This window comes from Hippocampus bargibanti, linkage group LG01, assembly GCF_051943395.1.
Source record: "Hippocampus bargibanti isolate YZ-2025 linkage group LG01, ASM5194339v1, whole genome shotgun sequence".
NCBI lineage: Eukaryota > Metazoa > Chordata > Actinopteri > Syngnathiformes > Syngnathidae > Hippocampus > Hippocampus bargibanti.
In genome coordinates this window covers 16,668,360-16,683,213 of record NC_142734.1, presented here as the reverse complement: position 1 = coordinate 16,683,213, position 14,854 = coordinate 16,668,360, and the positions used below count along the sequence as shown (strand labels likewise).

Genomic DNA, 14,854 nt, shown 5'->3' with positions numbered 1-14,854 from the left:
GCTACATCTTGGTTCTTCTTTTGGTAGCCTGAAAAATGCTCACCCCTTCTTTTGTACGTATGCCACCCTGGTGCGGATCAGCTGTCTATGCTGTGCAAAACACCTATTTGTGTTCTTGAGTAAAATCGGCTTATGTGCCTTGTTTGACAACTGTCAAGGTTTGATTGAACTTTCTGTGCAGCGTATCACACAGGTCAGCCCTCGCCACACTAAAACAGTCGCACAATCGCTGAGTTTGTCGGTGAAGTATACTGTATTTGCTGCCCAAGTGGGTAAAATTATGTCAAGTGAGCAGAACAGAAAAACACAGTCAAGTATGCAATCTCTACTTGTGTTAACCCACCACACAAAGGTGGGGGTGATATTAAGATCAAACATAAATCAAATGTTTTATTCGCATAGATGCCTCGTGTTAAGGACGTAAATCAGGAGGCTCAACCACAAGGATACAAGGCAACGGCCCTCTGCAAAGCAACAGCTGTAAAGCAGGCTCCTCAGTCACTGCACCATTATCCTGACACGTTTAAAGATGTCATTACTCAAATCCTCTTTTTCTTGTTATTTCCATAAATTACCACTGGAGAAAAGGCGACGATTTAATCTGGAATTAGACGGGTCGGCATGGAATAGCGGTGCCCCATAGAGCTTTTTGTGAATAGGCTTATGACAGATAAGGAGTGTTAAAATTAGATGGGGAGAGCTAAAACTCGAAGCTGCTCAAGTTATTCTTCCTCTTGTTTCTCCTTTCACAAAAATACTTGAACTTCAGTTTTTATTTGACCCCCGTGGAATATCTTTTGCTGTTTAACAGTATCAAACACATTAGCTTATCACATTCAGCATTTATTCTGTTCGATATCCAAAATAATCGGGAGAGAGGTGGATTTGTATTTACAAAACGCCCGACCTAGCACAATACATAATGATTTATATAGCGCTTTAACAACAGCTAAAGCTGCAACAAAGATCTTAATTTGGTTAAGATGGTAGATATTATACAGAAAATATAGCAGTCACAAAGTTAGTAGGAAGCACGAGAGAGTGAAACCAAGATCAAGTCGGAATCATGCCAAGTTGAATGTCAAGTGAATTTTGAGGGGGGTTTTACAGATGGGCAGCGAGGGGGGGGTCTCGCCGAATGTTATGTGGCAGGTCATTCATTGAGGAGAGGCCATTTAAAGATTTGAAGAGAAAAATTAAGATCTTGAAAAGACTTCTAAAATGTATACGGGAGACAGTGAAGGACGACAGAGGACGCCGGTAAACACGAACAAGGAAAAGCAAAGCAAACTCAACAAGATAAACAATCAATAGCTTGTCATAAAAGAACATGTAAATTCAATACAGAGTTTCACTTCCGTCATTTTATCCCTGGTTACTGCCAGTGTCCAGGTGAAAGCTATCATCGACGCAACAATATAAACGTGCAGTTATTATATTTTGACTCATTTCAAAGCAATTTAAATTGAGAAAAGTTTCTTTTTGATATACATCACGATTTGATCTGACATGAAGGCTCGCCTCGCATCCATAATCTTCCTCTCTTCATGGAGCCCCAACCAAACTCTTCTCTCTCATATCAAAGGCTGGAATGCTGGTTGCAGGTCAGAGCCTGTAAAGCGCTCTCAGCGAGCCTCGCTAATGACCTCTGAGACCCGGATGCCCCGCACTGGCTCCAGTTAATGGAGGAAATGCAATTAAGATCAACACTGGCACCTGAGAGGCTGGAGTGCATTACCACTATTGTGTGTGCGTGTGAGGGAACGTTCAGAAGTAACAGATGACACATGATATGATTAACGTGACTCAGGAAACACCCAGTTATCAGATTTTGGATGCCAACGTATAATTTCTTATTTGATTCGATTATTCTGCAAGGTATTTTAGAGTCAAGGGAGGAAGCATTTGGGCAGCGTGACATGTATGAGCAGAGGTTTCTGAACACTTCCAGTGGGGCTTGTAACGCACAGGATTTATAATCATTTTAGCGAAAGGAAATGATCCGCAATATAAACCATGGCATGTTTTCTAAAAGTAACAAAAGCATAATCTGATTATGGTGACGAGTTTGAGCTAATCTGCTGGATTAGATCAGTGATCTCCATTTTTCAATGACACTCAGCCCAACTGAATGGGAGTGGTGTTTGCATTTGTAAACGTGTGTGAGTGTGAATGTGTGTGTGAGCAGAGTGTACGTGTCTATTTTGTGAGGTTATCTCAAGAAAGAAAAGGTGGGGGAGGTTGATTCTGTTACCAGGCAACGTGGCAGCATATCGTTGGAGGACTCGGTAGCTGAGTGGTTATTATTGCTGCAGGCAGTGGTCTCCTAATGCCCCGCTCACCCTTTCCTTCCTTCCGCACCACCACCGCTACCACCGCTCACTATTCCTCCCCCATAGCTATGTACATTTTGACGGTTACCGTTTCTAGGCAACTGCCTCCATGCTCTGCCGGCATGCCCGGTAATTGGCCCGTGGCATGGCAGCGTGCCGTTACCAGATCCAGCCAGCTGCACGACTATGCTGCCTCCTCATGTTGCATGCACCCAACGTCACCACAAACTACTCCTCTCTTGGCCCCATTGCTAGATAACAGAGTCAGGCATCCTTGTCTGCCGGCGCTTCGTTGCCGTTTGGCCCGGACCTGCTGCTCTAGGTGTTTCTGGGTACAGAGGAGAGGTTGTAACAATTGCATTTTTATCCAAGCTGAGGACATTGTGGATTTTTTTTCTTGAAAGTACATTCATGCATTTCATTGGTTGTGCTGTTTCACGTTAATTTTGTCAACTTTGGCCAACGCAAATATGGTTCTGTACTAGAGCATATTCAATCTAATCATGGACCGCTTCTCGTGCAGTGCAATGATTCATTCTTCGCCTTCGTCTGTGTAAGCTCTGTCGTACAGGAGTGGTCCATAGATGAAAAGGTTTCTTCAGCCGTCATCTGTACTTCTTTGAAGGTGTCGGACGTTTCGCTTCTTATCCAAGAAACTTCGTCAGCAAACTAAAGTCTTACTGGTAGTTTAGGCCCTATATATATATCCCTACTGTCCAGACATGGCGGTGCCGGACTCTGCTATGATAGGTCCCTGCTCTCAGGTTGGGAGGCGCAGAGGACTACTCCCTGCGGCTCCACTGATTGTTCTATTGTTCTGACTAACGACTTGTCTGATGGCCGATGGATATATCGGTTAAGTGAAGGATTTAGCTGTTTTATGAAAATCGCTTCTTTTACTCCCCTTTCAAACCATCTGTTCTTTCGCTAAGATTTTAACCTCATTGTCGTCAAATGAGTGGTTGCTAGCTTTTAGGTGCATATGTACTGCCGATTGAGGCCCACTAGTATTATCCCTGCGATGTTGATGGTCTGTTTTTGAGGATTTGTTTAGTCTCCCCAATGACGGCTGAAGAAACCTTTTGATCGATTCTTCGCCTTCCACTTTGCATATACCCCTCATAGTACAGAGGTCCAAGGTGAACATCCAGGGTTCATATTTTCTCCCCCTGCCGTTGTGAGATTTCTCTGGTTACTCCCACGGCTTGCATGATAGGTTGATTTTGTGCTCTAAGGTGTGATTGGGAGACATTAGTGGGTTTTTGTCGAGGTGTGCCCTCGATTGGCTACAAAACCATTTCAGCGTGCACCAAAGTGACTGCAAGATGACATCTTTTAAGTAAACCTTACATCTAATTAAAACATATTACCATATTGTCTGGTGTATAAGTCACACCCAAAAGCCTTAATTTTCTTCAAAAGATGACCTGCGCCATATACACACGTGCATCTTACATATGAAGTAATATTGTGCCACAACAGGTCTCGCAACTACTGTCACTAGCCATCGGCGATATCCCCCGTAGAAGATGTCATGCTAAACCCAAGTCTCGTTTTCATTCATTGAAGGTGCGCCTTATACTCCGGTGCGCCTTATATATGGAAAATGTTTGAAAATACATCATTCATTGGGGGTGCACCGGAAAATACGCTATTTGCTTCCAGATGATTACATTTTCATCAGCCCCTTGAGTAATAAAATTGAGCAAATACAAGAAGCATTCGCACCCACAATTTAGTCGATATAGAATGTTGGAGGAAACCAGAGGACCCGCAGAAAATCCACACAGGCATGGAGAGAAGATGCAAACCCTACACAGAAACACCAGAAGCAGAATCAAACCGCTCACCTGTGCACTGTGTGGTTGACATGCTAGCTAATTCACACTATGCCGCTGAATCTAATGGCATCATATAAAACACTAGTTGGTTGGTTACATTCATTTTACTTCTTAACAAAAACACAAAAAGGCGGTTCAAGGTTAAAAGGAGGTCTGTTGCCGTTTGTCGGCATGCAAATTATCAAAACTAACTAATCTCTGGAACCCTTCTAAACTTCCATCACCTTCCCCTCACTTCCTCCTCTTTCTTCACACCATTCTTCTTGTGTGCGTTCAGCATCATCACGCACCATTGGGACATCATCAGTGTCTTTGCCTAATGTATCATTGTAGATGAAACAGGTGTTTCCCTCCCTCTTCCCCATGCAGGTGAGAAGCCATACAAGTGCTCGTGGGACGGCTGCGAGTGGCGGTTCGCCCGGAGCGACGAGCTGACGAGGCACTACCGCAAACACACCGGCGCCAAACCTTTCAAGTGCAACCACTGCGACAGGTCTGTCAACGTGCACCTCAAATCTCCAATTTTTGGTCTTGGTATTTTGTATAATCACGCTTGAATTGAGGACGGTGCTCAACACAGGTTTCTGTGAATAAACCCTCACACACTTGACCCACTTACTTCCCAGAACATTTTGTGACTGCTGCTCTGATCCGAAGCGTCCATGGGCAGCGTAAACTGACCAGCTAAGCAGTTTGCTCCGCATGATATTTCAGTGTCTAAATATTTAATTCTTTGGCAGATGGATTGAGGGCCCCTCGCCGTGAAGCTTTATCCATCTCTGCATATTCCAATACGAAACGCAGATATTATTCAAGCGCCGCTGCCGCAGTGATGTGACATCATTTTCCGTCGACTCCCTACCTTAATTAGTCACCGCAACCCCTGTTTAATAATGAAACACAAGCAAAATGTTAATTTGCAGCCTGGCTGGTGAAACTATCAAGCATTCAGGGTCCATGATTTGCTATAAAAAGATCAAGCCTGACTGTGACACAAAAATCTTTAGCCTTGTTTTAATTACAAGCCTCTGTCTGTGATCCAACCCTTGCTGACACCTTGGGGATCCCGCAGCAATTTTGTCTTCTGGGGAATAGCTGCTGGGATGAAAAGGTCATTTTTGTGATCTCCTTGAACACACACATCCGGCATGATAAATCTGAGAGTTGTAAAGCGTCTGCAGCATCATAAAGATCATTTCATGAGGCCATATTGACCCATATATCAGTGTCAGCGGCTATATTGAAAAGTAAATGTGTTGTTAGTTGTGACTAGTCAACAGAATTATGTGCATATGCTGTAAATATGACAGTAAATGGGGAAGTTCTGCATCATAAGCATGTAGCAGGCCAGTTAAGTGTGTAACGCTGATAGCTTGCTCGTGTTGATTACCCCGTCATGTGGTCTTCAGAGCATCTGTCAGACCTCAGCTGGAAACACTGTAAATACAGTAATGCCTCCCCCCAATTTCCCTTATCCCTCGTTCATTTGAGTACCACTCCACTACCCTCTGGGTACGCTTTCTAATTCGGACTCATCTCTGTCATGTGTCGCACGGCGCCCAACCCCTTGGGCCCAACGCAGATCATGCTGAGATAAAGGAAGAGGGAGGGGAAAGAAAAGACAGGCTGCAAGATGGAAGCTGGGGACGGTGCTTTGGGAAGTGAGTGGGGAGAGGGAGTGAGAGACCTGCGGTGTGCCAGCTGGTGCGGTGCCCCCGAGTTGTGACTCATACGTCATACGTTACCATCTGTCTCGCCGAACCGACACGAAAAACGTGCTCGAGAGTCTCCTTGGTCTTTCGTTCGCCACATGTGTCTGTTATGCTGTTTGATAGCAGAAGAAAGTAACACACACACACACACACACACACACACACATGTACATGCACACACAGGTGCAGACACATCATGCCTGCAGGTGTGACAGCAAGACCGATGACTGGTGGGTCATCAGTGTAATTCCGCCCCTCAGCCAAAACATTGATTCATCCTGACAGTAGCCTCTGTCTTGCTGGAGTGAAGCAATCGGAAGTGTCAAAAAAAAAAGCATCTATCTTCAATGGCTTTGAATTGAATCAAATTTAGCAACTCAATGTGGAATATCGATGAAAAGGTTTCATCAGCCGACATATGTACTTCTTTGAAGGTGTCGGACGTTTCGCTTCTCATCCAAGAAGCTTTGTCGGCAAACTGAAATTTTGCTGGCAGCTCTGGCCCTATATATAGATATCCCTACTGTCCAGAGGTGGCGGTGCCAGACCTCAGCTATGATGAGCTCTAAGGTTGGGGGGAGCAGAGGACTGTTTCCTGAGGCTACACTGATTACTTCTATTGTCCTGACTGATTATGGTCTCAGACCGGACTGATTGCCCCATTTACTCTGGTGTCACCTCATCAGCATAACTAAGTCTATGCGGTAACATTTTTTTTGGCATGAAGTGATGTTGTTGTGCCTGTTAATTTTTTTCATAGCTGCAAGTGTTGAAATGTACCGAAACGAGGCCGATGTTATGCAAACGCTGCACGTTGCCATGAAATCAGGCCATACAAGTATAATTTACACAAACAATGTTGGAATTACCTTAGATTTTGGTCTGGACGAGCACCATGTCCGTAACATGGGCGATAGTCTTCTGTCTGACATTTTTCCTAATCACAATATCATACAGCTTGTGATTACGTAAGAATTGGGAACCCTTCAGGCCCTCCTTTTCCAAAGACTCATTACTTGGGAACGCACAGAACAAGAACGGTGTGAGACTTGTCCTATTGGGGAAGTTTGTGGGTGGAATAATCTCTAATGTCTACTAAAGGCCCCATGCATGAACATGCATAATTAAAAGACCCTCCACAATCATGTACATTGTGGTCGGTTAGTGGGGAATAAAAACATTCAAAAGGCAAAAATTTGTCATCATTATCGTTTGGGATTTTTTACAGCTGCGTGTTAGTTTCTGCTGTTGCTCGCGGCACAACAACTTAAAATCATTAGCGGCGTAAAATGCTGATTATGAATGAGTTACATAAGGACCACTTGCATCGGCACCCACGGCTCGGTGCTCGCTAGCTAATCGCATCGACTAAACAATCCTCTTTCCAGAGTGCCGTGTTTGTAAACTAATGGAGCGTTTACCCCTCCGCTGTTTGCAGGTGTTTCTCCCGGTCGGATCATTTGGCGCTGCACATGAAGAGGCACATCTGAGGAGCATACGGCATGTCAGAAGGGAGTGGAGCCGGCGAGGAAACAGAGAGGATAACATCATTTGGGCAGGAAAATGTTCTGAATCGGAGGCAGAGGTAGTTTTGGCTTGAAAATGGGCAGGCAACACACGGGTCCAAACGTGGTACAATGAAGGTTCATATGCCTCCTCCAATGGGACCTGGAGTTGGCAGCTCTTGGGTTCAATCTACTTTTGCCTCATGTTTAAGCAGTCGTGCGCCACATGCAGCCACCTGAGCACTGGTAGACGGTCTTCTTTGAGTGAAACACCATCTTGACGGGTTGCCATAGCCTTTCTGTTCAGTCAAAGTTTTTCATTTGACCTCTCATACTTCTAAACTGGATCCATTTACAAATCCTTCTGCTTGAACGGCACTCGTTTGGATGACGATTGCAGACTTCAATATTTGGACTGTATTTGTATTGAGGTGATACGGAGAGCCGCAGGAGTCTCGAAACCTCATCCATACAGACTTTGTTCAACAGCAGCCCGTCTCCTGCTTGAGTCTGCTTCCAGGTCGTCGGAGCTCACATTATTGCACAATTGACGCTTGGCAAGCCTTTTGTTAAAAAGAAAAGCCCCAGTTTGTCAGAATGGGAGGAACTTGGGCTCCATGCACAAGTCAAAGCAGCTTGCTGACTGTCATCGCACATCAGACAAGACCGCCATGCCACGTACGTAAAGGCTGCGTTGGTTTGAAGTAAAGACCTCCTCTTTATTCGGAAATTGACCATTCTGAAAAACGTTTTGCAGCCAAATAAAAATTATGTATGCCTGAAGTGACCTCTCAGGCCTTTGAGAGTGATTCCGACCCACCACGTTGCTTGCCATGCAGAACTGTTCCAATTTAGCCAAGTTCCATACAAAATGCAATTTTCTCCAGTGGATCAGGCCTTACGCATCTCTTGGGACATTCCGCAGATTTATCCCCTGTTGGACACCGAATGAACTTGCAGAAGGACAAATCCAATCAACTGGATGAGCGATCAATGTGAATGTATTTCTAATGTGTCTGTGCACGTTGCAGCTGAAAATGTGAATGGCGTAGCGGTCACTCTTTGTTCCAAACACATCTCTTTCCACATTGTTGTTAATCTAGGAAGTCACGCCTGGTATCCTGTCACACTTGGTTCCTGTTGACTATACGGAGGTAGGGAGAGCAGGTTTCCGTGAGGTCATGTCTGGCCAGGTCTGCCCACTCAGCAAAGATAACTGCCCTTTCAGGTCCGTGAACTTCAACAGAACAAGACATGAACATACAAAGACGTGTCGTTGCAGTTCTCTTCGTTGCTCTGACTCCTCAATCCCAGACGCCAGCTCTGCCTTTTCTCCAGGCAGCACCGACATAATGGAGGCGATGCCATGATTGTTGTTGACTCAGCTGGGATCTTTGGCCTAATACTTAAAAATTGAATTTTTGGGGAGTCAAATGAGGAACATGGACACCTGTCTTATTTCACATTTAGGATAGTAGGTACAGTAAAGCACCAGATCAAGTCCTTGCAAGCAGTCCGAGTGTTCCATCCGGGTCGGATGCAGACGAAATGAATACAAATGATTTGCACCGTCAATGGCAGCTCGATGTATGTCTTTTCGATACTCCAACTCTGTTGTTGACATGAACGGCTTGCGTGGAAATGACTTTTTGGTTGTTGTAAATGTTCTCATGGAGCACAGAAATATCCCAAATATTCTTTGGAACAGATTCAATTATTTCTTCTCAAATGTGCGCGCTGGAAAACTGTTCAAATGTGAATGTTTACTTTTTTATACTTTTCTTTTGGGGTGGTTCACTTATGTGTCCTTTTATGAATGATTGTCAATTATGCTGTGCCTGTGTGTTTTTTTGTCTGTATTTGCACTGGAAAAAAAGTAACATAGCTGATGTTTCATGGCCGCTTGTGCACATCACGCCACTATCACCGCATCTGTATATGGTAATTGTTTTATACACAAACTTGTACACATGCATTACAGCACGCACTTGGTGCATGCACACAGACACTCTCGTGCGAGAGTGTGCACAACACACACACACACAGACACGCTGGCTCGGTCTAAGGTGCAGGCTGCAGCTCTCAGCATCATTGATCTACTTCTGAATTTGAAATCAGGCCCCTTTTTTCTACCAGCATCCCCTTGTTGCCTTCCCCTCCCCTCCACAAGAGAACAACCCTTTCAACTCCTGTTCCCCCCGCACCCCTTCACACCTGCGCCAACTCCCATCCTCTGTTTTCCTGTGTTGTTGTCTTTCTCCTTTCTTCCCGACTGTATAAAGTGTTTTAAAATTTATCATTTGTACATTATGATGTACGGGTATGATAATGTTCTTTATTATGGAAAAATGAGAGATTTATTTTTGTTACCGGTTTGTTTCATAATTCATTTTTTTAAAATTGGTATTGTAATATCTCTATGCAAGGACTGTTTGTTTGTTAGTTCGGTTGTTCTTTTTTAATTTAAGAGTGTAATTAAGTGTAATAAATAGTAGATGCAGTTTGGCATGGAGTAGACATGCTTCCTGTCTGGTCTGTTCATTGGTTGTGCTGTTTCACGTTAATTTTGTCAACTTTGGCCAACGCAAATATGGTTCTGTACTAGAGCATATTCAATCTAATCATGGACCGCTTCTCGTGCAGTGCAATGATTCATTCTTCGCCTTCGTCTGTGTAAGCTCTGTCGTACAGGAGTGGTCCATAGATGAAAAGGTTTCTTCAGCCGACATATGTACTTCTTTGAAGGTGTCGGACGTCTCGCTTCTCATCCAAGAAGCTTTGTCGGCAAACTGAAATTTTGCTGGCAGCTCTGGCCCTATATATAGATATCCCTACTGTCCAGAGGTGGCGGTGCCAGACCTCAGCTATGATGAGCTCTAAGGTTGGGGGGAGCAGAGGACTGTTTCCTGAGGCTACACTGATTACTTCTATTGTCCTGACTGATTATGGTCTCAGACCGGACTGATTGCCCCATTTACTCTGGTGTCACCTCATCAGCATAACTAAGTCTATGCGGTAACATTTTTTTTGGCATGAAGTGATGTTGTTGTGCCTGTTAATTTTTTTCATAGCTGCAAGTGTTGAAATGTACCGAAACGAGGCCGATGTTATGCAAACGCTGCACGTTGCCATGAAATCAGGCCATACAAGTATAATTTACACAAACAATGTTGGAATTACCTTAGATTTTGGTCTGGACGAGCACCATGTCCGTAACATGGGCGATAGTCTTCTGTCTGACATTTTTCCTAATCACAATATCATACAGCTTGTGATTACGTAAGAATTGGGAACCCTTCAGGCCCTCCTTTTCCAAAGACTCATTACTTGGGAACGCACAGAACAAGAACGGTGTGAGACTTGTCCTATTGGGGAAGTTTGTGGGTGGAATAATCTCTAATGTCTACTAAAGGCCCCATGCATGAACATGCATAATTAAAAGACCCTCCACAATCATGTACATTGTGGTCGGTTAGTGGGGAATAAAAACATTCAAAAGGCAAAAATTTGTCATCATTATCGTTTGGGGTTTTTTACCGCTGCGTGTTAGTTTCTGCTGTTGCTCGCGGCACAACAACTTAAATCATTAGCGGCGTAAAATGCTGATTATGAATGAGTTACATAAGGACCACTTGCATCGGCACCCACGGCTCGGTGCTCGCTAGCTAATCGCATCGACTAAACAATCCTCTTTCCAGAGTGCCGTGTTTGTAAACTAATGGAGCGTTTACCCCTCCGCTGTTTGCAGGTGTTTCTCTCGGTCGGATCATTTGGCGCTGCACATGAAGAGGCACATCTGAGGAGCATACGGCATGTCAGAAGGGAGTGGAGCCGGCGAGGAAACAGAGAGGATAACATCATTTGGGCAGGAAAATGTTCTGAATCGGAGGCAGAGGTAGTTTTGGCTTGAAAATGGGCAGGCAACACACGGGTCCAAACGTGGTACAATGAAGGTTCATATGCCTCCTCCAATGGGACCTGGAGTTGGCAGCTCTTGGGTTCAATCTACTTTTGCCTCATGTTTAAGCAGTCGTGCGCCACATGCAGCCACCTGAGCACTGGTAGACGGTCTTCTTTGAGTGAAACACCATCTTGACGGGTTGCCATAGCCTTTCTGTTCAGTCAAAGTTTTTCATTTGACCTCTCATACTTCTAAACTGGATCCATTTACAAATCCTTCTGCTTGAACGGCACTCGTTTGGATGACGATTGCAGACTTCAATATTTGGACTGTATTTGTATTGAGGTGATACGGAGAGCCGCAGGAGTCTCGAAACCTCATCCATACAGACTTTGTTCAACAGCAGCCCGTCTCCTGCTTGAGTCTGCTTCCAGGTCGTCGGAGCTCACATTATTGCACAATTGACGCTTGGCAAGCCTTTTGTTAAAAAGAAAAGCCCCAGTTTGTCAGAATGGGAGGAACTTGGGCCCCATGCACAAGTCAAAGCAGCTTGCTGACTGTCATCGCACATCAGACAAGACCGCCATGCCACGTACGTAAAGGCTGCGTTGGTTTGAAGTAAAGACCTCCTCTTTATTCGGAAATTGACCATTCTGAAAAACGTTTTGCAGCCAAATAAAAATTATGTATGCCTGAAGTGACCTCTCAGGCCTTTGAGAGTGATTCCGACCTACCACGTTGCTTGCCATGCAGAACTGTTCCAATTTAGCCAAGTTCCATACAAAATGCAATTTTCTCCAGTGGATCAGGCCTTACGCATCTCTTGGGACATTCCGCAGATTTATCCCCTGTTGGACACCGAATGAACTTGCAGAAGGACAAATCCAATCAACTGGATGAGCGATCAATGTGAATGTATTTCTAATGTGTCTGTGCACGTTGCAGCTGAAAATGTGAATGGTGTAGCGGTCACTCTTTGTTCCAAACACATCTCTTTCCACATTGTTGTTAATCTAGGAAGTCACGCCTGGTATCCTGTCACACTTGGTTCCTGTTGACTATACGGAGGTAGGGAGAGCAGGTTTCCGTGAGGTCATGTCTGGCCAGGTCTGCCCACTCAGCAAAGATAACTGCCCTTTCAGGTCCGTGAACTTCAACAGAACAAGACATGAACATACAAAGACGTGTCGTTGCAGTTCTCTTCGTTGCTCTGACTCCTCAATCCCAGACGCCAGCTCTGCCTTTTCTCCAGGCAGCACCGACATAATGGAGGCGATGCCATGATTGTTGTTGACTCAGCTGGGATCTTTGGCCTAATACTTAAAAATTGAATTTTTGGGGAGTCAAATGAGGAACATGGACACCTGTCTTATTTCACATTTAGGATAGTAGGTACAGTAAAGCACCAGATCAAGTCCTTGCAAGCAGTCCGAGTGTTCCATCCGGGTCGGATGCAGACGAAATGAATACAAATGATTTGCACCGTCAATGGCAGCTCGATGTATGTCTTTTCGATACTCCAACTCTGTTGTTGACATGAACGGCTTGCGTGGAAATGACTTTTTGGTTGTTGTAAATGTTCTCATGGAGCACAGAAATATCCCAAATATTCTTTGGAACAGATTCAATTATTTCTTCTCAAATGTGCGCGCTGGAAAACTGTTCAAATGTGAATGTTTACTTTTTTATACTTTTCTTTTGGGGTGGTTCACTTATGTGTCCTTTTATGAATGATTGTCAATTATGCTGTGCCTGTGTGTTTTTTTGTCTGTATTTGCACTGGAAAAAAAGTAACATAGCTGATGTTTCATGGCCGCTTGTGCACATCACGCCACTATCACCGCATCTGTATATGGTAATTGTTTTATACTCAAACTTGTACACATGCATTACAGCACGCACTTGGTGCATGCACACAGACACTCTCGTGCGAGAGTGTGCACAACACACACACACAGACACGCTGGCTCGGTCTAAGGTGCAGGCTGCAGCTCTCAGCATCATTGATCTACTTCTGAATTTGAAATCAGGCCCCTTTTTTCTACCAGCATCCCCTTGTTGCCTTCCCCTCCCCTCCACAAGAGAACAACCCTTTCAACTCCTGTTCCCCCCGCACCCCTTCACACCTGCGCCAACTCCCATCCTCTGTTTTCCTGTGTTGTTGTCTTTCTCCTTTCTTCCCGACTGTATAAAGTGTTTTAAAATTTATCATTTGTACATTATGATGTACGGGTATGATAATGTTCTTTATTATGGAAAAATGAGAGATTTATTTTTGTTACCGGTTTGTTTCATAATTCATTTTTTTAAAATTGGTATTGTAATATCTCTATGCAAGGACTGTTTGTTTGTTAGTTCGGTTGTTCTTTTTTAATTTAAGAGTGTAATTAAGTGTAATAAATAGTAGATGCAGTTTGGCATGGAGTAGACATGCTTCCTGTCTGGTCTGTTCATTGACAAAAATGCACACAGTCCCCACCACAGCGTCTTTAAAGACTTCTTATCAAGACTTAATCACAGAATCAGACGTTTGGTCAACAAGGAGAGTGCATTTAGGCTCCATCACTGAAATTTATTTGCAGTTGCTCCCAACGTGAAGCGTAATTGAATCCAGTCAGTTCTCATCGTGCTCCTCGCTTCATGATTTCTTATTCCATTCTTCACGGGAAGGCTAAAAACACCTGCTCACAGTGCGTAATCACATATGTCCGCCAACAAGGTAAGAAAGCGTCTCTGCTTTGCCTGCTTTTTGACCATGACCAGCTGATAATAGGCTAATCGAATAAGTAATGGCTAATTAAGGAGTAATTACACCCTGGTAAATGGTCCAATTGAATGTATTAACTCTTGAGTTTTGCAAAGAGGAGCTCCATTCAGGGCTGTCACTTCCCCCTATGCCTCCCCCTTTTCTGTTTTATTGAATACTCTCTAATTGAAACTTTTACCCTCATCAAGAAGCTTACTTGTGTCTGTTAAACATAATGTCCTTTTATTGGTAATTACAAAACCGCCAGTAACTGAACTGCACCTACATCAACTACTGCAAGTGAACTAATGGAGTCATTTTTCAACAAAGGCTGTTTTCCTTAAACATCATAGTGAAACCACCGCCACTAATACACACACTCAAACTGCTAGGAATTTTCACAGCAGGACAACAACACTTTTTTTAAAATCCCGCTATTACACCCCAGATTCCCAGCAGAATATTCTGCTAATAATTGAAAAGCCGCCTTGATAAACATACTGTTGGAAACCCAATTTTCCCTCTCTGTGGTCCTCTCATCTGTTTTGTGATGTACATCTCTCCCGTTGAGGGTCACAGCAGGGGCTGAGGCAGAGCCGCTCAATTAGGACAGACTGCATTGCTTGGCTGTCACTCACAGACGAAAAGCAAACAAGAATTTTGTTCCAATCAGTTTAGGATGTTCTGCCGATGGTTGCAGGGGTCACAACTGAGCCCCGTTCCTTTGTTCAGTTATGGCAAGCCATCACAAAACTTTAATGAGTCTTTTATTTTGTTAACTCATTCACTGCTATTTTTTATTTATTCGGAAATTGA

The 14,854-nt window shown here is 44.1% G+C and overlaps 1 protein-coding gene and 1 long non-coding RNA gene across 4 annotated transcripts in view; both read left to right on the top strand.

The window, feature by feature from the left end:
- The window catches only part of LOC148903339 (Krueppel-like factor 7), a 32,038-nt gene extending 22,130 nt beyond the window's left edge, over positions 1 to 9,908 (top strand). The window contains exons 3-5 of one of the 3 annotated variants that reach the window (XR_016115535.1): positions 4,544 to 4,667; positions 7,325 to 8,545; positions 8,620 to 9,908. Coding sequence is in view for 2 of the 3 variants with exons in the window: in XM_089000660.1 (XP_088856786.1) it covers positions 4,544 to 4,731 (188 nt within the window). In the remaining variant the exon portion in view is untranslated. Of the gene's footprint in view, positions 1 to 4,543; positions 4,732 to 7,324 lie in introns of those variants that run through there. The other 2 variants (XM_089000667.1, XM_089000660.1) reach the window with 2 other exon arrangements.
- Positions 9,909 to 11,162: 1,254 nt separating this feature from the next.
- On the top strand, positions 11,163 to 13,721 carry LOC148903338 (uncharacterized). Its single transcript, XR_016114908.1, has 2 exons — positions 11,163 to 12,360; positions 12,435 to 13,721. It is a non-coding gene; the product is annotated as an uncharacterized LOC148903338 (long non-coding RNA).
- The last annotated feature ends 1,133 nt before the right edge of the window (positions 13,722 to 14,854 follow it).